The sequence below is a fragment of the Terrapene carolina genome, unplaced genomic scaffold (genome assembly GCF_002925995.2).
Source record: "Terrapene carolina triunguis isolate 2854851 unplaced genomic scaffold, T_m_triunguis-2.0 Scaffold62, whole genome shotgun sequence".
Classification (NCBI taxonomy): domain Eukaryota; kingdom Metazoa; phylum Chordata; order Testudines; family Emydidae; genus Terrapene; species Terrapene triunguis.
In genome coordinates, this window is record NW_020664413.1 from 3,633,981 (window position 1) to 3,660,231 (window position 26,251).

The 26,251-nt window shown below is 43.0% G+C and overlaps 1 protein-coding gene across 1 annotated transcript in view; it reads left to right on the plus strand.

Annotated features, from left to right (window-relative positions):
• LOC112119323 (cytochrome P450 27C1) overlaps window positions 1–26,251 on the plus strand; it is a 39,687-nt gene that overhangs the window by 7,337 nt on the left and 6,099 nt on the right. The window contains exons 2-7 of the mRNA XM_024217941.3: window positions 3,125–3,315; window positions 10,486–10,685; window positions 13,522–13,731; window positions 17,059–17,222; window positions 20,975–21,141; window positions 22,142–22,220. Coding sequence (XP_024073709.1) covers window positions 3,125–3,315; window positions 10,486–10,685; window positions 13,522–13,731; window positions 17,059–17,222; window positions 20,975–21,141; window positions 22,142–22,220 — 1,011 coding nt within the window. The remainder of the gene's footprint in view (window positions 1–3,124; window positions 3,316–10,485; window positions 10,686–13,521; window positions 13,732–17,058; window positions 17,223–20,974; window positions 21,142–22,141; window positions 22,221–26,251) is intronic.

The following is a 26,251-nucleotide window of genomic DNA, read 5'->3' on the forward strand; positions in this document are numbered from 1 at the left end:
TGTTGCCCATTCCAAGCTTCTGGCAAACAGAGGCTAGGGACACCATCCCTGCCCATCCTGGCTAATAGCCATTGGTGGACCTATCCCCCATGAATTTATCTAGTTCTTTTTTGAACCCTGTTATAGTCTTGGCCTTCACAACATCCTCTGGCAAGGAGTTCCACAGGTTGACTGTACATTGTGTGGAAAAAATACTTCCTTTTGTTTGTTTTAAACCTGCTGCCTATTAATTTCATTTGGTGGCCCCTAGTTTTTGTGTTATGAGAAGGAGTACATAACACTTCCTTATTTATTTTCTCCACACCAATCATGATTTTATAGACCTCTATCATATCCCTCCTTAGGCATCTCTTTTCCAAGCTGAAAAGTCCCAGTCTTATTCATCTCTCCTCATACAGCAGCCTTTCCATACTCCTAATCATTTTTGTTGCCCTTTTCTGAACCTTTTCCAAGTCCAATATATCTTTTTTGAGATGGGGCGACCACATCTGCATGCAGTATTCAAGGTGTGGGCATACCATGGACATATATAGAGGCAATATGATATTTTCTGTCTTATCATCTATCCCTTTCTTAATGATTCCCAACATTCTGTTCACCTTTTTGACTGCCGTTGCACATGGAGTGGAAGTTTTCAGAGCACTATCCACAGTGATTCCAAGATCTCTTTCTTGAGTGGTAACAGCTAATTTAGACCCCATCATTTTATATGTATAGTTGGGATTATGTTTTCTAGTGTGCATTACTTTGCATTTATCAACATTGAATTTCATCTGCTATTTTGTTGCCCAGTCACTTGGTTTTGAGAGATCCTTTTGTAGCTCTTCGCAGTTTGCTTGGGACTTAACTATCTTGAATAGTTTTGTATCATCTGCAAATTTTGCCACCACACTGTTTACCCCATTTTCCAGATCATTTATGAATATGTTGAATAGGACTGGGCCCATTACAGAACCCTGGGGGACACCACTATTTACCTCTCTCCATTCTGAAAACTGACCATTTATTCCTACCCTTTGTTTCCTATCTTTTAACCCGTTACCGAGAGAACCTTCCCTCTTATCCCATGACTGCTTACTTTGCTTAAGAGCCTTTGGTGAGGGTCCTTGTCAAAAGCTTTCTGAAAATCTAAATACACTATATCCACGGGATCCTCCTTGTCAACATACTTGTTGACCCCCTCAAAGAATTCTAGTAGATCGGTGAGACATAATTTCCCTTTACAAAAACCATGTTGACTATTCCCCAACAAATGATGTTAATCTATGTGTCTGACAATTTTGTTCTTTACTATAGTTTCAACCAGTTTGCCTGGTACTGAAGTCAGGCTTACTGGTTTGTAATTGCCGGGGTCTCCTCTGGAGCCCTTTTTTAAAATTGGCATCACATTAGCTATCCTCCTGTCATTTGGTACAGAAGCTTATTTAAATGATAGGTTACAGATGACAGTTAGTAGTCCTACAATTTCACATTTGAGTTCCTTCAGAACTCTTGGTTCTTCTACACCACCTCTCCTGCTAATGGATTTTTATTATCTATATCTACTACACCTCTACCTCGATATAACGCTGTCCTCGGGAGCCAAAAAATCTTACCGCATTATAGGTGAAACCGTATTATATTGAACTTGCTTTGATCCACCGGAGTGCGCAGCCCCGCCCCCCGGAGCACTGCTTTACCACGTTATATCTAAATTCGTGTTATATCGGGTGGCGTTATATTGAGGTAACGGTGTATCTCCTAAAGTGGTTTTGTAGCTTCACCTCGGCCTACATTTAGTTCCTAATCTCTCCTCAGATATATTCAAAATTAATTCCTGAGAGATGGGTGCTTCATTTCAAGACCATCTCTGAGTGAAATTTGTTAATCTTTTCCTATTTGTTGGGAAAGATAGAGCATCGCTCTGTAAAATAATCTCCTAGGAAATCTTTTTGGTATTTTTTTTTTATTGTTGAATGTTTCTCAATTCCTCTTTCTTAATTGCCTGCTCTTTGCCTCCAGCTAGTATTCATGGATCACTCAGCAGAGATATCTTACTAGATAAGTAGAACATCCTCCACCTCTTCTTTTCCACCACCTGACAGTGTATGTCTTTTTTGAGATGTTTGTCATAATAAATCTACTCTAAAATTTGGAGATTTCAATGCAGTGCTGTTGTGCTGGCAGCCCTAATGATAATGCCGTTAAGTAGATAGCTCAGTGGTTTGAGCATTGGCCTGCTAAACCCAGGGGTTGTGAGTTCAATCCTTGAGGGGGCCACTTAGGGATCTGGGCAAAAATCAGTACTTGGTCCTGCTAGTGAAGGCAGGGGGCTGGATTCAATGACCTTTCAGGGTCCCTTCCAGCTCTATGAGATAGGTATATCTCCATATATTTAAAGAATAAGGAACGCACTAATTGGTTCATTTATTGGAGAGGGACAAGTGAGCCTTTTTACAACAACAAAGTACAAATTTACTTCATGATTATGCTTCTGACCTCCCTTTACTTCCATCCTTTGTTTTGATCTTTTCAGGGCTGATCTTTTATATGAGACCAATATTTTTATAATGGAGCACTGCACAACAGGTTGATATGGGGAAGAAACAGTTGTGTCACTCTTTTGGACATGAGCTTCACATTTCCCTACTCCACAAGTCCTTTCACATCTTCAATATTCAGTGTAGCTAGCCCTTTGTGACACGTGGAGGTCTGGGGTCTTTCCAGCCTCAAAGATCCTGCATAGCAGTGGCCTCCCCTTCTGGTCATAGTGAGTATTTCAAGAGTGATGATGTTTTCTAGTGACACTTCCAGCTATTGCTTGATTGAAGAGCTTAGGACCTAGATCTGGATCCAACGCATGACTACTCACTGTTCTGCCACTAGATCATCAGGCTGGTCTTCAACTCCTGTCTTTCAAGTAATGAAATATCTTTGAAGATGGCTGATATTCAGAAGCATGGTTTGCTCCTGAAAAACTTATTCTGTTTCTAAAGTGCTACCGTTGCACACTCTCCCCTCAGTAGACTAGGTGGCATTTTATGTCAGTGCAAATTGATATGTTCTATAACAAAAGTATCTGTTTCCTTTGCCTTTTTTTTTTTCCATAACGTTTTTCTTCTCTGATTTGTTGTTGATGTTGCAGCAAAAACACACTCAGGAGTATGGAAAGATCTTCAAGTCTCACTTTGGTCCACAGTTTGTAGTGTCCATTGCAGATCGAGACATGGTTGCCCAGGTGCTCCGGGCGGAAGGTAGAACTCCACAAAGAGCTAACATGGAATCCTGGCAAGAGTACAGAGATTTAAGAGGGAGAGCTACAGGACTTATTTCTGCGTAAGTATAGTCACTTTTTTCCCTTCTTAATTTGTATTATCAAAGCATGTTAATCTTCTGAAGTACCATATAAATCAGCCTGGTGTTTTTTTCATTTAGCATATGATTGGTTCAAGAAGAGTTATCTGCCTCCGAAAGCTTGCATGTAACATGATTGTGTGTGTGGGTGGGTGTATGAGGGTAATTGTCCTTGTGAAGCATTCACAGTAATCAATGATGTAATGTGTTTATGTAAAAGGGAACCAATCTTTTTGTGAGTCATGGCCATTCTCTTACTTTGATGAGATAAAATTGCAGTAGCAAAAGGCTTTATATAGTGAAAGCCTCATAATGCATTTAACATTCACATTACACCAAAATCTCAAGGTTAAAATATAGGCCAGAGTCAAAATAATGGCTCCTTGTTGATATATAAGAATTGGAAAAGGTACAGAGAAGGGCAACAGAAATGACTGGTGTATAGAACAGCTTCCATATGAGGAGAGATTTAAAAAGACTGGGATTGTTCAGCTTAGAAAAGAGCTGAATAAGGGCTGGGGGTGTGTGATACAGGTCTATAAAATCATGAACGATGTGGAGAAACTGAATAGGGATTGTTTTTTACCCCTTCATGTAACACAAGAACGGGAGTCACGCAATGAAATTAATAGGCAGTAAGTTGAAAACAAAAGGAAGTACTTCTTCACGTAATGTACAGTCAACCTGCAGAATTCGTTGCCAGGGGATGTTGTGAAGTCTAAAAGTATAACTCTGTTCCATAAAGAATTAGATAAGATCATGAAGGTAGGTCCATCAAAGGCTATTACCCAAGATGGTCAGGGACACAGCCCCATGCTCCAGTTGTTCCTAAACCTCTGCCAGAAGCTGAGACTGGATGTCAGGGGTTGGATCACTCAATAATTGTTCTGTTCATTCCCTCTGAAGCATTTGACACTGGCCACTGTTAGAAGACATGATACTGGGCTAGATGGGCCATTGGTCTGACCCAGCATGTCAATTCTTATGTTCTTATTTTGTTTTGCTGAATAGTGGGCCCATAATGTAAGATTTGGAAGGTGCCACTTATTATTATTATTTATTATTTATTTGCATTATCATAGCACGTCAGAGTCCCAGTCATGGACCAGGACCCCATTGTGCTAGGCGCTGTGCAAACACAGAACAAAAAGACAGTCCCTACCCCCAAAAGAACTGAGATAGAGACAAGAGATAGATACAGACAAATGAAGGAGTACAAGGAAACAATGAGACAGTATGGTCAGCATGGTAAGTAGGCTGTGGTCTCAGCACACCAGCAGCCTAACTGTTGTAAATGTTTTTGTAGACCTTACAGGAAAGGAGGGTTTGAAAGGAGGATAATGAATTAGTTTTGTAGATGTCTATAGGAAGCTTGTTCCAGGCATGAGGGGCAGCATGGGAGGCAGCATGAAGAATAAAAATTTAACAAATAGGCAACAGAAGCGGACGTCAATGGCCAGTTGGAGAGGGGAGTCAACCTTTCAATGCTGAATGATAGATGATAGGTAGGATGACGATAGGTCATGAAGGGCCTCGAAAGTGAAGACAAACAGCTAATGTTTGATATGATAAAGAAGAGGGAGCCAGTGAAGGGCTTTCCAGAGAGGGATGACACAGTCAAAGCAACAGGCTTGGAAAATGATCTTTGCAGAATTCTGAATGAATATAAAGGGGGCAAAATTGCATATATCAGGGCCAGAAAAAACAATATTACAGTAATGGAGATGAGAGTTGGGACAAGAGTCTTAGCTGTGTGGATGGATAGGAGGGCTGTATTTTAGAGATGTTATGCAGAAAGAATTTGCAAGACTTAGACATAACCTGAATGTGAGGGACCTAGAAAGAGGTCCGAATTGAAGATGATACCCAGGTTATGGGCCAGAGTGACAGATAGAATGGTGGTGTTAGTCCACTGTGATCGAGAAAGGAGGTAGTGTGGGAAGGGTTTTTGGGGGAAGATTAGGAGCTTTGTTTTAGCCATGTTGAATTTGAGCTGACAGCTAGACATCCAAAACATAGTCATCTGTATCAAAGGCAGCTGACAAGTCATGGAGAATGAGGATGGAGTACTAATTCTGAGATCTGGCTAAAAAAAAGAGATCATTAGAGACTTTGGTGAGAGCGGTTTGAGTTGAGTGTAGCGGGTGGAAGCTAGACTAAAGAGGGTCTAGGATGGAATTGGAGAAGAGGAACTCCAGACAACAATTGTAGATAGTGTGTTCAGTGAGTCTGGAGATGAAATGGAGAAGGGAGATGGGGCAGTAGTTGCAGAGGCAAGTGGGGTCACAAGTGGTTTTTTTTTTTTTTTTAAGATATGAGAGACTAAAATATGTTTGTATTGTGAAGGCAAAGAGATGGAGGATAGTGAGCAGTTAAGGAGATGAGTCAGGTAGGGGATGAAAGTGGGCACAAGGGAGATCAGGAGATGGGATAGGATGATGTCACTGGGGCAAGTGGAGGGATTGGAGGAGGAGATCAGAGAAGGATTTGTGCATCTGTGACGAGAGAGAAGGAGGAGATTTGTAGGAGGGGGAAGGGAAGGCAAGCTGAGGAGTCGGGGAAAGTCACATAATATTTTATCATTTTTTTCCTGATAGAAATCAGCAAGATATTCTGCAGAGAGAGAAGTGGAGGCAGGAAGATGAGAGAGTTTGAGGAATGAGTAAAGGTGGTGAAAAGACAACTGGGATTGTGGGATTCAATGGGAAAGGGGGGCAAAAGAATCAACGGTGGAGGAGAGAGAGGAATGGAGTGAATCAACAACCATATCAATGGAGGAAAGGGAAGAAAGAGCAGATGAGAAGTCATGGAAAGGCCAAATGACAGGGCATGAGAGAGGGGGCTGATGGGCAATGTTGAACGAGACTAGATAATGGTTGAAGAGGGGGAACTCAGCAACAGAGAGATCAAAAAGAGAGCAGTGCTTGGGTAAGACCAAGTCAAATGAATGGCTCTTTTTGTGAGTGGGATAGTTGAACCAGGGCTGCAGGTTGAATGAAGACATGAGGGTGAGGAAACATGCATCTACGGGGGTTGGATGGGTTATGGTGGATTGTGAGGAGAGGACGAGAGAGAGCCAGGAATCATAGCTGGAGAAGAAGGCAGATGGGGAGGAGTTGGGTGGATGGTAGACGATAGCAACATGGACAGGAAAAGGAGAGAAGAGTTGGATGCAGTGCTCTTCAAAAGAGAAGAAAGGGTGGGAAGGGGGAAGAGGGAGGGTTTGGAAGCAGCAGGAATGGGAGAGAAGCCCAACAACTCCATTGTGATCTGATCCAGGGCAGGAGGTGTGAGAGGAGAGGCCTCCATAAGAAAGGGCAAGTTTCAGAGGCCATGCCAAACGAAGGGATCCAGGTCTCTGAGAGCCAGGAGCTGGAGGGAGCAAGATATGAAGAGGTCATGGATGACTGAGACCTTTCTAGAGATGGAGTGGGTGTTCCAGAGACAGCAAGAGAAGAGTAGGCGATGGGAGGAATGAAATTCCTCTCTGGTCCAGTAACTTTCTGTAACCTACTGCAGCATCATTCCAAGTGGAAGACTTTCAGGGGGAGTGCTTATGCAAATAACAATTTAAAAATGTTTGAAAGACTGTTGATTTGTCTGCTTAAATAACTGTAAGAGAGACAAGATAGGTGAGGTAATATCTTTAGATATTAGACCAGCTTCTGTTGGTGAAAGAGACAAGCTTCCCAGTTTACTCAGAGCTCTTCTTCAGATCTGGGGAAGGTACTCAGAGTGTCACAACACTAAATACAAGGATGGAACAGATAAGGAGTCAACTCATGTTGCAAGAGACCATTCAAGGTGAAGTGGGCAGTTAACATTTCTACAATCCTAGGCAAAAGGTGTGTTAGTGGTTTACAGATTGTTGTAATGAGCTGTAAATCCAATATCTTTATTAAGTCTATGATTTTTGGTGTCTAGTGGAGTTGTGAATTTAAGTTCCAGGCTCATCTTTTAAAGTTGTTGTGCAGGTTTCCTTTGAGGATGAGGACTGAGAGGTCAGATACACAGTAACCGTTTTGTGAAAATTGTTTGCCCACAGGTGATATGGTGTATATGTCTTTTATCATTTTTTTGTGTGAGTTCATTTGAGTGTAGTGATTGTCTTGTTTCACCCATATTGTTTTTAGGGGCATTTAGTGCACATTTTGTGATGCGCATGTGTAGGGCCTATGGATCTTGAAAGGTGTGTTTGTTGGGGGGATATTGATGATCTGAGCAGTGTAGATATGTTTTCAGGTTTGGCATCTGTTGTTATGGCAGCAACTAGTGCTGCTTTAAGTTGGTGCGTATGTGTTAATTCCTTATCTGATCCACCTTGTACTTATCTTTGACACTCTTGAGTACCTTTCCCAGACTCGAAGAAGAGCTCTGTGTAAATGCAAAAGCTTGTCTTTTTCACCAACAGAAGTTGGTCCAATAAAAGATATTACCTCACTCTCCTTGTCTCTCTAATATCCTGGGACTAACATGGCTGCAACAACACTCAGGAGCGGATTTACCATGATACAAAATGTGCAGTGGCACGGGGCCCCCAACGACACAGGGGGGCCCCAAAATGCAGGACAAATATCTGACAACCTGTCCCTGAGTCCCAGCCGGCAGCGCAACAGGGCTCAGGCAGGCAGGCTGCCTGCATGCCATGGCCGGTGGCCTCCGCCGCTCCCGGAAGCGGCCGGCCGCTGGCATGTCTCTGTGCAGCCCTGGCGGGGGGGGGTGGGGAGTGGCTCCGCGCGCTGCCCCTACCCCAGAGTCGTGCCAGCAGCAGGGCTAAGGCAGCTCCCTGCCCGCTCTTCCTCCCTCCCTCCACACTGCTTCGCTCCTGAAAGTGGCTGGCATGTTCCTGCGGCCCCTGGGGGGGTGGGGGTGGGAGGGGTGTCTCCACGCGCTGCCCCCACCCCAAGTGCCAACTCTGCAGCTCCTATTTGCTGGGAACTGCAGCCAATGGGAGCTGTGGGGGTGGTGCCTGCGGGCAGCGGCACGTGTAGATCTCCTGACACCCCCCGCCCCACCTAGGAGCCACTGCCGAAGGGGTGTGTGTGTGTGTGCCAGTCGCTTCGAGAGCTGTGCCGCCCGAGGTAAGCTCCATCCCCCTGTCCCCTTCCCACATCCCAACCCCTTGCCCCAGCCCAGATCCTGCACCCGGCACCCAAACTTCCTCCCAGAGCTCGCACCTCTCACTCCAACCCCCTGCCCCAACCCAGAGCCTGCATCCTTCCTCCCACACCGCAACCCCATGCCCCAGCCCAGAACCTTCACCCAGCACCCAAACTTCCTCCCAGAGCCCACACCCCCTCCTGCACCCCAACCACCTGCCCCAATCAAGGTACCTCACTGCATTTTCATTTACTTCCCATTACTTATAATATAGCAGGAGGATGAAGAAAAAAAGAATGAACAACAGGGGGGAGATAAGAGAGAATGTTCTTTTTCTCGGCAGGGTCCTGAGGGGGGCCCCCAAAACGAAGCTGCGCACAGGGCCCCACTAACTCTAAATCCGCCACTGACAACACTGCAAACAAATAAAGAACTGTAACACATCCATCACCATCTAGATACAGACACCGCTGTCACCAACTAAACTGCATATGTGAGGCATTGTAAATATAATTCAGGACCTTAAGTTTCAAAAACACAGGCCTCTACATATTTCAGCTAAAAGAGACTCTGTCTGTAAGAAATGCTTCCAACAATCTAAAAACCAACATTTCAGTGTGTCTGATTTACTCCAGCTACAGTGTTATACACCAGGGGGTCTCAACCTTTTTCTTGCTGAGCTCAACATGCTATACAAACTCCAGGGCCCAGTGGGGGCAGGGGGGACCCTTGGGCATAGGCATAGTTTGACTTCTATTTGGTGGGGGGAAGGGAGGGGGAAGGGGCAAGGGCTGGCAGGGCTCAGGCCAGCTCCGCACAGGGGGAGCGCCACCTCCACCCCCGACTCACCTCAGCAGGCCACCCAGTCTGTCAAAAGTGTCACTGCATACTATTATTGAAAAATTCCGGACTTTCTCATTTTTACGATATACACCTCTACCTCGATATAACGTTACCCGATATAACATGAATTCGGATATAATGCGGTAAAGCAGTGCTCCGGGGGGGCGGGGTTGCGCACTCCAGTGGATCAAAGCAAGTTCAATATAACGCGGTTTCACCTATAACGCGGTAAGATTTTTTGGCTCCCGAGTACAGCGTTATATCGAGGTAGAGGTGTAATTATAAAATAAATCAATTGGAATATAAATATTGTACTTACATTTCAGTGTATAGTATACAGAGCAGTATAAACAAGTCATTCTCTGTATGAAATTTTACTTTGTACTGACTTTGCTATGCTTTTTATGTAGCCTGTTGTAAAACTAGGCAAATATCTAGATGAATTGGTGTACCGCTTGAAAGACCTCTGCATACTCCCTGGTTGAGAACCACTGTTCTAAGTTATGTAATTCTTAATGTATTAATGATCTGTCTTGAACTTCTCATACTGTAGGTTGTTAGGTCTCGAAAAGTACCATTTCTCACAGAAAGTAAACTTTTCTCACAGAAAACTTCCCCTAGATTTGGAATAAACATAACTGGGCTTGATATGCCAATAACAGGATTTGGTATATTAAATCAGACCAGTGGTCCATGAAATCTGGTTATGCTGGATGTTTTTGGGAGAAAAGCACCAAATCTGTATAAAAGAAAACAAATTAGCAAAGATAAATGTATATTTAAAATTTTATTTTAATGGGAATAAAACCAGAATCTCAGACGTGTTTTGTTGGTCAGGTACTGTATGTATTTAGCAGGTGTGACTAAACAATTATCTGAAGGCACTTCCAGAATACTGAGAGAGAGTCCTAAAGCTCTAACCAGTACACATTAATTAACTTACAAACTTGATTGCGTACTGTAACAGTGAGGTGAATTAGACAATGGAATGACTTGCCACCTTCAGTAAATACAGAATAAGAAACATAAGAACATATTACTTGACACTCCAGTGTCCACTATACTCCTTTCCAGTAGTGATTTCAGTTTTACCAATGAATTTGTTTATCACTTGCTAATGAGAGACTCTTATTTAATTCATGAACTTCCTGCCCAGCTAATGATTGCCAGGAAGAATTATATATAGATATTTTAAATTATTTCTTCTAGGGAAGGGGAGCAATGGCTAAAAATGAGGAGTGTACTAAGGCAGAAGGTCCTGAAACCCAAGGATGTGGCTGTTTTCTCTGAAGGAGTCAATGAAGTCATCACAGACTTAATTAAGAGAATCCACACGCTCAGGAGTCAAGAGGAAGATGGGGAAACCGTGACCAATGTTAACAACCTTTTCTTCAAGTATTCCATGGAAGGTGAGAGACAGACCATATAATATCTGGAAAGAAAATTAATGCTAAATCATGTGATTATAATTAGGCATTTTTTTATCATAAACTGCCACACTCAAGCTAATTTAAAACAATCAGAGGGCTTGATCCTACAAATGCTTCACTTAACTAGTGCCTGCCTAAATTCTGTCTGCAGTTTCAACCGGGAAAAATATTTTTCTTCAGTGCCTACATGTGCCTAACTGTGAGGTTCTTACACTTTCTTCAGAAGCATCTGGCTACTGGTGGAGACAAAGATACTTGACTAGATAGATCTCCAGTCCAATCAAATATAGCGATTCCTATGTTCTTGTGTAACTGTTATGTAGCATTGTTTTTGTGCATTTAAACATTTGTTTTATTCCTTTCCCAAATATCTGATTTTCAGCAGTGGTTGAATTACTGTTTTTTGTTTTAAAGTTTCATGTGGTTCTTTAACTGACACTGCATGAACTAGAGAGACAAGGGGAGTGAGGTAATATCTTTTATTGGATGAACTTCTGTTGGTGAGAGAGACAAACTTTTGAGTTTACACAGAGCTTTTCTTCAGATCTGGGAAACTTACAGTGTCACAGCTAAATACAAGATGGAACAGATTGTTTAGCATAAGCAGTTAACACATATTTCCAGGGATCCTTCAAAGTGAAGTGGCCTGTTGACACCCCTCCAGTCATAGGGAGGAAAGAAAGTGGTGGTGGGAAGCAACTGGGAAGGCATTGTTAGTGGGCTATAGATTGTTGTAATAAGCCATAAATCCTGTGTCTCAATTCAATCCATGATTTTTAGTGTCTAGCAAAGTTATGAACTTAAGCTCCCAGGCTCATCTTTTGAAATGTTGTGCAGGTTCCCTTTGAGGTTGAAGACTGATAGGTTAGATATAGAGTGATCGCTTTGTGAAAAGTGTTCACCCACAGGTGATAGGGTGTTTTTATCTTTTATCATTTTCCTGTGTGAGTTCATTGGAGAGTGTAATGATTGTCTGGTTTCACCCACATAGTTTCTGTTGGGGCATTGAGTGCACTGGATGAAGTACACTACATGTTGCTATAGGCACGAGTAGGACCCATGGATCTTGAAAGGTGTATGTCGGGGGTGTCGATCATTGTAGCAGTGGAGGTATGTCTGCAGGTTTTGCATCTGTTGTTCTGGCAGGATCTGGTGCTACTTTGAGGTGGTGTGTCCGTGGCCTGTGGGGAGCTTGCTTCTGATGATGAGCTTGGAGAGGTTGGGGGGTTGTTGGAAGGCCAGAAGAGGGGGTTCAGAAAATATTTATTTCAGGATGGGTCCCCATTGAGTATGGGTTGTAGTTGTTCGATGACACCCCATATGGGTTCCAATGTGGGGCGCTAGTGACAAGTAGGGGTGTGTGGTCAGAGGCAGTTTTATTTCTGTATTGAAACAGGTTCTCTCAGGGTATTTGGGAGGCCTGTTCTGTGATGCAATCTTCTTTTCTGGTGGAGTGTCCTTGTTCGTTGAAGGCAGTCTTGAGTGTGTTAAGGTGTGTATCCCAGACTTTCTCCTCAGAGCATACATATTCTGTGGTATCTGAGTGCCTGGTTGTAAGGAACAGATTTCTTGGTGTGTTTGGGGTGGTTACTGGATCTATGAAGGTAGGTGTGGTGATCCGTGGGTTTCTTGTATATAGTTGTGTGTAGGGTTCCATTGTTGAAGTTTATTGCAGTATGCAGGAAGTTGATGCTGGTATGGGAGTATTCCAGATAGAATTTAATGGATAGGTGGTGGTTGCTAAAGTTGTGCTGGAAGTCTATAAGGGAGTTTAAGTCATCTGTCCAGAGAATGAAAATATAATCCATGTATCTCAGGTATATCATTGGTTTCGTAGTTCATTTGTCCAGAAATAATTCTTCAAGGTGGCCCATGAAGAGGTTGGCGTATTGGGGAGCCATCCTAGTACCCATAGCTATTCCCATGGTTTGGACAAAGTGTGTGTTGTTGAATGTAAAAATGGTTATGGGTGAGGATGAAATGGATGAGTTTGGCGATGTAGTTGGGGTAGATATATGAGGTTTGTCCAATGTCTTGTAAATATTTGGGGCAGACAGCTATGCTGTCATTGTGAGGGATGTTAGTGTATAGGGAGGTGACATCCATAGTGGCAAGAATGGTGTTCTGAGGGAGGTCGTTAATACTGCAGAGTTTGTGGAGGAAGTCAATTGTGTCCTAGAGGAGGCTGGGCCTTTGTGTGATGAATGGTTTGAGGATGTTTCTGTGAGTCCTGATGTTCCTTCAGTAAGAGTGCCATGACCAGATACGATGGGTCCGCTTGGATTCCCTTGTTTGTGAATCTTGGGAAGCATGTAGAAGGTCCCTGGGGTTGGTTCGTGGGGGATGAAATTGTAGAGTTTTCCTTGGACACAGACGCCGGTTTCCTCAGGGCCCTGGGGGTGCTCAATCCCTCCACTCTGCCCCAGATTCTTGAAATCTCTAGTTATGAGTCTACAGAAAAGTGATGTGTGTATGTGTTTGGTTTTGTTTTAGTTTTATTTAAAGAAAGTAAGGAAAATATAAACATGAGTCAAATAAGGGACCCATCTATTAAAAAGGAGATAAAGGAGATGTTGAAGTTATTTCTTTTATCATAGAAAGGACACATAAGGAGGTCATTTAATCTACCCTCTGTTTTATAAGGGACTGTATTATCCCTAAACCATCTCCAGTAAGTGCTAGTCAAACTAATTAACCATGTTTTTGCAGACTTGGTTATGTTCCTTTACCTTTTAATTCTGTACCATAAATAACTCAAAGAAAGAAAAAAAAAGAATGAAGGGACTGTAAATTCTGTGACTTTTCTCCTGTGCAGGTGTGGCAACTATTCTGTATGAATCCCGATTGGGCTGCCTGGAAAACAACATCCCAGAGAAGACTGTAGAATACATTGAGGCTCTGGAGTTGATGTTTAGCATGTTTAAGACAACTATGTATGCAGGGGCAATTCCCAAATGGCTTCGTCCATTTATTCCAAAACCCTGGAGAGAGTTCTGCAGATCCTGGGATGGACTCTTCAAATTTAGTAAGATTTAATAATAGAAAAGTTCAACTTTGTCTCTGTAGCTGCGGTCACTGTATTTGAATAGAGCTTGTTGCATTTGTACCCTAAAATTATAGTAAGAAACTGGGGAAGAGGAAGAAAAGTAGGAATAAACTACAGTGAGAAGTATTAAGGGATTATTTAGGGTGGTACAGTAAGAGAAACTAGATGAACATTTGGGATACGTATCAGAAAGAACTTCTTGACAATGAGATCTACTAGGCTGTGGTGCAGTAATCTTTTAAGAGGAGTGGTGGAAGCCGCACTGATTGGGACAATTGAAAGTAGACTGAACAGAAAACTAGGAAAAGTATTCTAGGAAACAATCCTTTATTGGCCAAGTGATGGACTGTGCAGCCCAACAGATCTTTTCCATCTCTATCTTCTATGTTTCTGTGAAATCATGCTTATTATCCAGAGGTTAAAGATATTCTGACATTTGCTTTTTTGCTAAAGCTTATTTGTTTTATTACCCCAATTACCCATCCACCTTGTTTGTCTGTCTTATTCACCTGTTGCATTTCACAAGCCAAAGCCGAGCACGGGGGCCAAGGTTTTTCAGGAATTCTAGAGATATGTTATCATAGCCTGCAGCTGTTCCACACTTGATGCTACCCAGTGTCTGTTCCAGCTCTGTTACAGTGAATGGTTCTGGGCAGCTTCTGATCTGGTGTACATGTTTAAACATACATCATTTGTTCCTCACTTGTCTTCGCACCTGTTTCTCCAAAGGTGCTCTAGCCACTTTAAGTAGGTGTCCAGCTACTTGGTTGGGTGTCACTGAGAATCGGCAGAGTGCAGGTGGCTGCTGCGCTGCTCCAAGTCATCAGAGCAGACTCCAACACTTGCGGCTGGAGCGGGTAAAGCTCATCCTCTCGGTTGTCTCCTTCCATCTGGCTCAGTGAGCAGTGTCCAATGATTCGATCAGAGGGCCAGCGACATCTGGGTCACCAGATGCCTCCTACTGCTCGAGCAAGGCAGCGCTCTCCTCGTCGAGAGAGGGGATGTAGACTGGGCGGCAACCGCATGGGATGGCTCTGCAGGCTGCTCTGTAGATAGCACCACAGAAGCAACGGTACTGAGATATGCCGGGCTGGTATTGTCACCACACTCTTCTTATGGCCGCCTGATGTTCTTACGTCAAAGTGTGAAAAATATTCCATTTGGAAACAATTTTGCCAATATGGTCTAGTTAATCCCTTATTTTACATTACCGGTTCATGATTTATTTTCATCTGTTCTGTTGCTTGTTCCTCACTTGAAGTCAGAATCATCTGTTAAGCACTTTTTCAAAACCTATTCAATTTAACGGAAGTTTTTTTCCCATTGACTTCAGTGAGTTTTGGAACAGGAGCTCTGTGACAAAACCATCATCTCTTCAACTGATTGTGAACAAAATGAGGACTCAGCTCATGAACTCTTAAGAAATACTGAGTGCATTTCATGCAAACATACCTACTACTTAAAAAAATGAGGGAAGAAAAGTAAGGGAAAATATGGCATATGGTTTGAAACATTCTATTTACAAGCATTTCAGTGGCCTATAATCACTCTGAGGAAGTGGAGTTCCGTTTTCATATTTCTCATTTAAAATTTGGGGGTATCAGAAACCCTCTAATCCTTTTTACCCTGCAGAAGTAGTGTTAGAAACTGCATGCGTCTGCATATTATTTCATTCATATTGTAGCAGAATCTTCTTTTTCTAAATTCCCCCAAATGTATACTTTTTGAGAGAAGATTTGAGGTTCTTTCAGATTATTAACTATATAAATCTGTCATATGGCTGGAGCTGTATTGACCTATAGTAATTACTCCTGAGCGAATTATGCGCCAAAAAAATAAAAATTATGCACCCCCAAAAAATTATTTTAATATGATTTTAAAATTCTGAATGTAGGGGGCTCCGTGGAGGCGGGCGGGGGGGGTCCGGGTATGGGGAGATGGGGCTTGGCGGAGGGGGTCTGAGTGTGGGGGGCTCAGTGGGAGGGTCCAGTTGCTGGGAGAGTGGGGTTTGATGGGGTGGGGATCCAGGTGGAGCTGATTGGGGCTCAGTGGGGTGGGAGTCTGAGTGTGAGGGGCTCAGCAGAGGGGTCTAGGTGTAGGGGGTATGGGCTTGTCAGGGTGAGGGTTCCATGGGCCTGCTTAACAGGGAAGTCCCAGATGCAGCCAAGGGGACGCCACATGCCGGGCTCCTGCTTCCCCCTGCGATTCCCCATCCCCTTCCTTCCCCATCTCATCCCCCTCCCCGATTGCCCCATGCCCCATCCCCCTCTCCTCACACCCACATTCCCTTCCGCCGCCCTATTCCGCCCCCTCTTCCTTTCCCACTGCCTCTTCCCCTCAGCCCCCCTTTACCCAGTCCCACCATGGTCACTCACTGTTGCACAGAAAACAGGAAGGCTCCCAGCACACAGAAGGGGAGCACGACTGGCATTAGGATCCAAGAGGCGGCATTCAGCTGCAGAGTCAGTGGAACCCATATGCAGCCTCCTTCAGCTGGGCAGCTCTGCGGTTGCAGAAATGAGGGGCAGGGGGCAGTGGCAGGTAACCCCGTGTGCTTCCTCCATGCCTCGCCTCTGTTTGGGTGGGGGGAACCCTCCCCCTAACTGCATCCATGGTCATCCCCCCGCCCATGCGAAGCACAGGCATTCTGTGAAGGGGGTGGTTCCTGCAGAATTTCCCCAGGACTAAAATTAAAGATGCGCAAGATCTATCAGGAAATCAAGTCCATACCCTACGCATATAAAATTATTCCCTATTATACATTTTTGATTGCTTTAAAGAATTCATTTGATGGGGTTTCTATCATTTCCCCTTGTGGAACACGCACCTCCAAAAACAAACAACCCCTTCCCCTGCAGACCTCTGATTAATATTAACAGCAACTGAACAACAACCGAATCCAATCTCTTTGTTTTCAGCTTTCTTTTTCACATTGTTTCTTTTTTGCAGTAGCGCCTGCTGTGAAAAAGGAATTAAAATATAGGTGGAGATTATGTGCTTTACCAAGGTCACCTGTTTTTGTGTGTGTGTGTGTGTGTGTGTATATGTATGTATGTATGTATGTGCAGTCTTCATACAAGAATATGCCAATTATGGTTTTTTTCTACGAGGTCAGCATCTGACCAATCTGTGGAGTGGTTTAAGCATTGTGGTATGACCTCTTCTTTAGCATCACCCATTTCTACACCTGAGGTGCCATGTTTGTAATCATCGAAGTATAAATCGGAAAGAAGGGATGGAAGAAAAGAAGGGCTGAACAATGATTAGGGGAATATAAAAAAAAATTTTTTTTTTGTAATTTAAAAGGTCAAATCCACGTTGACAACAAGATAAAGGATATTCAGTCCCAATTGGACCAAGGAGAAGAAGTAAAAGGTGGGCTACTCACCTATCTCCTATTGAGTAAAGAGCTTACGGTGGAAGAGATCTATGCCAATATGACTGAAATGCTTCTGGCAGGAGTGGACACAGTAAGCTTATTATTATATCATTTTCTGTTTGGACAATTTTATTGCTGTATAAATCCACTCCATTTGCAACCTAGTGCCAGTGCTATGTAAGCGTTTTTGTGCATCATAAATTGTATGTATGAATCATGGAATCATAGTAGTAATGGAAAATACGTACTAGTTCATATAGTCCATCCACTGAAGCCAAAATGTACTCTCTACAGTGCAATTTGATTTTGAACTTTGTAAGTGATGGGGCTTGCACCATTTCCTGTGGGACGCTACTTCACAGTCTAATAGAAATATATGTATTTGTTAGTTTTTCTTAAATTCCCTTTTCTAGTTTGGCGATGGAATAAATATGTAATGGCCCTTCGGAAAAACAGAAATAGGCAACTCTATTGAGGGTCTCTATTTAAAAAAATAGGTATATTTGGAACTTGCTAATGGATTTTGGTATATGTACAATTAATCATTGAGAGACATTATAGATAAGATATGTGGCCTCTGTTAAAGTCCCTTTGCGCCACTAGCCTGATATCAAGGGGACCTTAGACCAACCGTAAGGGGATGATGTGAAGTCACTAGCATGGAGGAAGCTTGTCCTCTGTGCCATCTTTCTGCCATCCCTCCTGGTATAGGGGACATGATGCGGTGTGGTGGGGGCATTCCAAGGCAGGGGTGGGGCATGATGGAGCCGGGGAGGGGGGCAGCGAGGCTAGAGAATGATGCACATAATGCCTAAGGAACCATTCTTGACAGTCCAAATTAGAACATCCCTGTGGATTAGAGACTGGGGTGGCATAAAGGTGGTTTTAGAGCCAACGATGCCTTCCCTGCCCCACAGCATGGGCTCAGCACAGCTGAGAATTGCATTCTAGGATTGGGTTCATCCACAGAGAGATAAATGAGCCATGTGCTGGAGACTGTAATAAAGCAAGCTTTTTGGATCAAGCCTAGAAGGGTTTGATGAAGATATACAACCCCATACATGCTTGTTTGCCAGTAAGCTTGAAATAAAAATCCAGCTCATTTATTGCTAATTGGATTCAGCTTTTTCTGGTGTGAGAGCGGTCTGGAGGGATTCAGGATGGTTGGGGAAAAAAGAAACTTTATTAGCCTCAGAACAAAAAGCATATGTAAGGGTTTATTTCTGTATTGAGAATTACTTCATTGATTAAGTTTTCCAGAGGCTTATGAGCTTGGTGAGCTTTTTATTGTTGTTTATTTAAATAAAACACAATTTATTCATCCCATTAGTTTTCCAGCCCTTCAAAGCCCTAATTTTCCACTTTTAGGCTGAGAGAGTTTTCATTAAACCAAAAGGGCAGTGTACTAGTTCACGACAACAGACTCTGTGTTTGCATTTATACAGCTTTCTCAACTGACAATGATTACTTTATGAGAAACCTGTGCTTCTGGCTTCCCCCCTTCTGGTACATGATAGAAATGGAGGGAGCCCTGTTTCCCCACTGCTGTCATTTCAGTTTTTGTTACATGATGGAAACTGAAAGAGCTCACAAGGATTATTAAAGATTTAGAATAAATTTGTAAAGCTGTTATTTGGCTTCCAAGCATTTTGGCTGTTGTAGCACAGAGCCAGTTTTGAAGAGGATGTGAAGGAGCTGGGAACCTGAGAGGAGACACTGTTTATATTACAATAACTCCTGTGTGTAGTTTGGCACAGCTGTCAGCCTCTTCAGAGAGGAGCAGCCCAGAACTGAGCTGTAGTGAAGGATGTTATAGGGATGGAAGGCTAAAAGGAGGATTCTTGGGGTATTTCTACCCTGAAATGTAAGCACAGGGTTTGAACTCTGGCTGAAGCCTAATCTCCCTTCCATCTACACACAAATCGCACTAACCCAGGGCTATGACCCAGGGGCACCCCTGGGGCGGAGGGTCTGAACCTGAGTCAAGCTGGGTCCGATGGTTCAAGCCCTGTTGCTTTGCAGTGTAGATGCAGCCCCCTGAACTTATGCGCAGGGAATCCGCAAAAAGTATTACACAATCCGACTAGCCAACTTTCTTTGTCCACTGGACAGTCTTTTGGTGGCCAGTCAAGTGTTCCCACACTGAACTATGAAAAAAAGGGCTAGAATGTACACATTTTGGGAGGGCTCAAGGAAGTCAGGGATATGGGTGGTTGGTTTTGGGCTTACATAATGCAGTGTAGACACTGGAGCCCCAGGTTGGGATCCAGGTTTCAACAATTCCTAACTTGGGGTTACAAATGAGTGTAGATGCTCAAGCCCTAGGTAAACAAACCCGTGGTCTGCTAACTCAAGTTCTACTAACCCTGGGCTTACATTGCAGAGTAGACACATTTGGGGACAGGATTTTCAGCATTGTGTCCTATTTTTGCAAATAAACACAAACTGAAAAGGTCACTGTCATGTCAAATTTGCTCTCTGATTCCAATTTTGTAAAGTTATACCAACAGAAATATTTCCATACATTTGTTTTTACCAGTATATTGTTGGCAACCCAAAAATTCCAACATTGTGCTAGTGCATGAGAACCTGAAAGTAAAACTGATTGGTAACTAACTATACAAAAATGAAACTGAATAATCTGTTTTCATTATATAAGCAGAGAAAAATGCAAACTCAAACCACATGAATGGTAAAAAATAAATTAGAGATTAAATCTTCTTTCACTTTTAGTAATCTAAGGTGGTATAAAAAAGGAAACTGCCTTGCTTGCCAAGGGACACTGAATCAATCAGTCTTGGAGGTATTCTGTCTGTGAAGAGGAGTTCTGAGCGAAGGAGGTTCAAAAGAGGCTTCTGTATCTTCTTTTTGGATGTGGTAACATGTGGTCTCCCACACACACATGCACCTGCACCAACTTCAGTCATTTATCTGGTGTGGAGAAGGATGGGGCCATGGCTTCTGTTCTTGTGTCCTATTCCTGCCTTTGTGTGGTTATGCAGGGCAAGCCACATTCGGGATTTATGATTTTTAATCTGCCCGTGTCTCTTTAAATGCCTAATTCTGTACAGTCTTTCATGATCATTAGTATCATAAATGTTTGATTTGTTTTCTTTGAATATGCCATTTTAATGGAAACCGCTTATTCACGAAGAGAGTAAAAAGGTGAATTATGCTGGTTTGTTTTAAACTCTGATTTATACACACACTCCCCTTAAGCGTTGACAGGAAAACTTTCCATAGGAGGTAGAATTATGTCATATTAGTGCTACAGTAGTTTCCAACTGCTGGAAAATGCATATTGTGTTACAGCATCACTTACTAAATGATGAGATATAATCCTAGAAATGATCATAGCAATGTTCTCATTAGTAGGATTCTGTGAGGAGAATGCAATATACTGACAGCGGGTGGAAATGGTCTGCGTAGCATTCTATCATTCTGTCTCCTGCAGAATATTTTTGTTGGGAGGAAAAGCACAGCAATAACTGAGAACTAGCTATTAATTTCATCCATTCATGTTTATAGCTTTTGTGTTACATATATCATTTTGTAGTTTACTTTTCCTGTCGCTTTTTGATCTTTCACTGGTAGAAATATGGAGGAGGGGTAGTTCTGGTGTTTTTCCAGGTGGAAAAGGGCTGAGGTAGAGGATGATGTAGACTGATTCCATGCCCTGAAACCCAGATGTTACTCATAGTCCTTTTGTTTTATAACTGTGTGTGTACATAGTGAATCCTTAGTTGAAAACTGCTTGTTTTTCCTGGCATTGAATTAAACATTTGTAGCTACTTTCATTATTTTTTTTCTTTTTCCTGATAATGTTGGCGGTTTCTTTCTTAGACTTCTTTCACTTTGTCCTGGGCAACATACTTGTTGGCAAAGTATCCTGAAGTTCAGCAATCTGTGTATGAAGAGATAGTCAATAATCTGGGAAAAGATCAAATTCCCACTTCAGATGATGTTCCCAAATTGCCAATGATTAGAGGCCTGCTCAAAGAAACCCTGAGGTAAGTGAAACTTTTAATTATCAACTTGCAGTTGTCTGCCAGTTTCTTTCTGGTTATAGTGACACTTGTGTCCAAACTAAAATATGTATTCAGTTGGTGGTGGTGGCTGCTATTATTTTTAGTCATTGTATCACCAGTATACCAAGTGCAATCTGAGCAATTTAATATCATACATAGCACCTATATAATGCTTTATGTTTTCTAAGTGCTGTATAAATATTAACTAATTAATGCTCACAATGTTCCTGTAAGATAGATAATTAAGAGCTTGACTGTGCCATTAGAGCACTGGTCACTGTGAGGGACTGTGAAACCACGCTACCTCAGCAGGAGTTCTGGAGAAGTTGTGCCTCAGAGAGTACTGGGAGCGTGTGCCCACTGCAATAATTCTTGAGGCCATGGACGCATAACCTACTTCTCCCTTTTAGGGGTGGCTAGCTCTGCTAGCCAGGAGCAGTCCCTGTGCTCATGGAAGTAAAATGACAGAAGTATTATTATCCCTATTTCACAGATGGAGAAACTCAGGCAGCGAGATTAATTTATCATGTTAAGGCTACCCATTATTTCACTTTTGTTTGCAATGTTGTTGTAACTGTGTTGGTCCCAGAATATTAGCGAGACAAGATGGGTGAGGTGATATCTTTTATTGGACCAGCTTCCGTTGGTGAAAAAGACAAGCTTTAGAGCTTACGCAGAACTCTTCTTCACGTCCGGAAAAGATACTTTAGTCCAATAAAAGATATTACCTCACCCATCTTGTGTCTCATTATTTCTCTGGCAGAGCCAAAATTAGAACTACAGAGATACTAGCAACTAGTCTTATAGAGACTAATAGACCATGGTGCCCCACACTCTTTTGGTCTCCAACAGAATCCATACTTGCTACAATTCTTTTCATTCTGAGTGTATGTTAATGTGGTAGCTAAACTGGATCCTTTGTAAACCTTTGTAAATTTTATAAATTATAGATGCTGAATCCCTCCTTAACATTTGTCTGTAGGTTATTCCCAGTATTGCCAGGAAATGGTAGAGTGACACAACAAGACTTGGTTGTTGGAGGATACTTGATACCTAAAGGGGTGAGTTGTGTGATGGTCTTATGGAGGGAGAGGAACAGATTTTCTTCATAGAATCATAGAAATGTTGGGCTGGAGAGGACTTCAAGAGGTCATCTTCTATCCCTAACCCTATCTCTTATAGGGATATCCCTATCATGCTGAGGCAGGATAAATACACCTAGACCAATCCTGACAGATGTATGTCTTTATGTATAGAAAGTCGTCCATTAAGACAGAATTACACTGGTGTGACTTTGCAGGATATCATCAAAGATGGGAGTGCAGGAAAGAGGAACTTATAATAGTGTTCATTTATGTGGAAAAAAGATAATTTAATCATTGACTATGTTTTTTACCTGAATCCTGATGTAAATGAGTGTTTTCCTTATTAGAAGGACTGGTTCTCACCCTCTGATGAACCTTTCCGTTTTGGCTTTACTCTTCAGTACCCTAGAAACAAAGAGGGCTGCTGATAAATTTGTATTAGGATGCTATGATTAGGTTTCAAAACTAGAGCACACATTTTATTATTTTTGTAAATTAGTGTAATTTGGGGTATCAAACTCATTCTGTCAGGAGAGATGAATTTCTGTTTTAATTATGGTCCTAGCCAAGGTATAAAATTAGGACTACAAACTACCCTCAGTTCACAGTGGAACTCTCATTGATACCATTTGGAGACTTACACAAGATGAAGGGTAGAATATGCCTTTACAAAGTAACTAAACTTAGAAGGCCTGATTCTCATTTACGTTAAGGCTCCCTGACACTGCTGTGGAAGAGTTAAGTGGCCTTTTAAATGGATGTAAACGTAATTTGCTCCCACTTTAAAACCCTTTTACGTTGTCAGAGCAAAGTAAAAGGGCCTTAGTGTAAAGAATCAGACCCTTGCGTTCTTAACATTCTTTATTATTTATCTATTGTTGCATTCAGCATCTCTCTTGGTAACATGATCACCTTTAGTACTGCCACTATTTCCGATCTCTGTTTTCCTTTCTTCTACATTCTCATTTCTATTTCTCTCCTTTTCCACTGTCTTGGCCTGAATCCACAAAGGAACTTAGGTGTTACGTGGAAAATCATTGGAACAATGAGATCCACATCTGAGTTAGGCACCTAGGCTCCCTATACAATGAATGGGGAGAGATAGGTGTCTAAGAATACGATCCACAAAAGCCAGCACACTAGGCAAGAAGCTGCCTAAGCTAGCCAATGGGAAATTCTGACAAGAGTGGTATGTCCTAAGTTCCATCCATTTCATGGAGATAGGCACCTAAATCTGGGCTGCAGGGAGGCACCTATCTCTGCTAGCAATCCACAAACAGGAACCGCTCTGCTGCAGTCAGGCCTCGTCATTTATTGTGAGAATGAATTAGGCATCTGTCTCACTCCACACAAACAGCTGGAGGAAGAGGAGGAAAGAGTGGTGCCAACCTTATAACCCAGTGGTTAGAGCACTCACTTGGGATGTGGGAGACCCAGTTTCAATTCCCCCCTTTACCTGATAGGGAGAAAGGAGGTGGGAAGGGTTCTCCCCCCACTCTCAGACAGTGCTCTAACCACTGAGTGATGGGTTACTTTGATGTGGGGCTCCCTCAATCCCTCTTGTTCAAGCTGTTGCACTTTAAATCAATAGTTCGTCAGTGTGCCAAAGAAAGAGTGAGAATAATTTTATAGCCTGGTGTGCTGAGCACCCACCTGGCAGGTGGGAGACCGATGGTCCATCCCCCTTTGTGGATATGAGCCTTTGTGTCTGTCTCCTCCCGTCTCCATCTTGCATTTCTCTTCCTGACACAATTCCCAGTTCTGTACCTGTGCCTTCCCCATCCCATCTGCTCTAAAATAATCATCAGTTAAATAATTAATGCTGACCTTTACAATGTCATAGATAGACTTTAATGTTAACAACCCATGAGGTTAACGAGGGAACTGGGGAATCTACATCCCTCAAAGTTATTGTTTCACAATGTCTGCAGACTTAAGAATTGCACTGATTTACACCTGGTTCATGTTTGGAAAGTTATTTTCACAATCATGAGGTTAAAAATTGAATTTAAAAAAAAATGAAAGCTTAGACTTTGCAGAATCTGAGTGTGGCATGTGGGCCACAAAAATACATTGCACCAGGAGTGGGTTTGGCTCATGAGTCATGTGTTTGAAACCACTGGTTTAATTCTGATATATGTTCGCAAAATAGACCATCATGTTTCTGAAGGAGTGATGCAACTGCTTGTTGTGTGTACCCTTATGGCTAAATTCTGCTCTTAGATGTACACATGTGGCTTCTGTTCATTGCTCTTTTTATATTATAAGTTGTGATGTATGTTCTTTGCCATGCTATCTCCTGTTGTGTCACCTCCTGAGGCCAAATTCCACTGTTACACTGGTGTGAATTAAGAGTTAATCTGTTGAAGTCAGTGAAGATATGCAGGATTTACACCAAAGTAGTTGAGAACAAAATCTAGTCTCCAATTTCTTTTTTTTATAAATGCAGTTCTTCAAGTGATGTCCCTGTGGGTGTTCCAATGTAGGTGCGGCAGCACCCCCTATGGCTGGGAATGGAGATCTTCACCAGCAGTGCCTGTCGGACTGCACATGTGCAACTCCCCTCTTTTGCGCTGTGCACAGGACGTATATGTAGCACTGTGCAGTCTGACCGCCCCCACTTCCTTCACTACCACCTTTGGTCTGGGACAGAATCCACTAGCAGAGCCCGCTTCTCCTATTCCCTCATAGAGATTGCCTTGCCTGATAGTGTAGTTAGTATTTTCCTCCTCTTCTTTCTCCTCTAGCTAAAGAAAATATATATGTTTTTGTTTTAACTTTATCTTTACAGTTCTCATAGTTTAGGTTTCTGTTTTTCTCATTTCCCCCACCTTTCCCGACCGGGAAGCCTTTTCCCTTCACCCTTATGCCCGTCTCTCCCAAATAAATTTGTTAGTCTCTAAGCTGCCACAAGTACTCCTGTTCTTTTTGCGGATACAGACTAACACGGCTACTACTTTGAAAAGTTTAAGAGTGCGTTTCATGTGGGGCCGCCTTCTCAATAATGGACAGCCACCCGCAGCATATCTGCTGTCTGGAGACACTGCCTCGCCTGAAACCCAGAGCCAGAAAGGACAGGGACATTAGATTGAAACTTCTCCTCATGGAGAGATCGCTACATCCAGCATCGGGCCCGGGCCCGGACTCTTCCCCAGAGAGGCCTTCACGCGCTACCAGGTCATCTGCTGACCCCCATTCTCCATGCCCTGTGAAGAGAAAGTCATCCTGTAATCGTGCAGATGACAAGAAACGGGCTTCCCCCTTCTCACACTCTGAGGCGCAGCCTGCCAGAACACTGCCCCTGGCTAGGTTGGTGGCCTCAACCTCATTTGACAAGAGACGTAGCTCCAGGGCTCGTCTGAGTACCTCTGGTACAGGCTCAAAGAAACAGTTTAAATACCCTTTCCGGCCAGACCTTCAGACCTCGATGCCATTTCCCAGCTCTGAGGAGTGAGGCAGCCCGATGAAACTGTTGGCACCGAGTAAGTCCTCGGCACCATTAAAATCGTTGGCACCGGCCAAGTAACCAACACCAACCAAATCATTGACACTGAAATCTTTGGCACCAGGCAAGTCTTTGGCACTGGCCAAGTCATCGGCTAAGTCTCTGGAGCCATCTTCTGAAATTTCAGGGACATTCACCCTCTCATCAGCACCGTGTATTACAAAGGCACCAATGATGCTCCTTTCGCCTCCACAAGACTTCAGATACTCTAAAGACCTGCTGATATCTGACACTCCAGAGTCTCCACTTCTTTGATGGGATCTCCCTCCACTTTTGCCTTCCTCCCCGGTTCACAACATTCCTTCCTCTCTTTGCCGAGAACAGCACCTCCCTTCCCCAGGGAGGAAGAGGAGGAGGAGGGCTCCATTGTTCCTTCGACGACTTGACAATTTGCACTGGCTTATCCTCACTCTGGCCCCCAATCCTGGCAGGGACCACTGTGGATGCAGCCATATGTACCACTCCCACCAAACTGGCCATATTGGGACCCTTGGGCTACAGG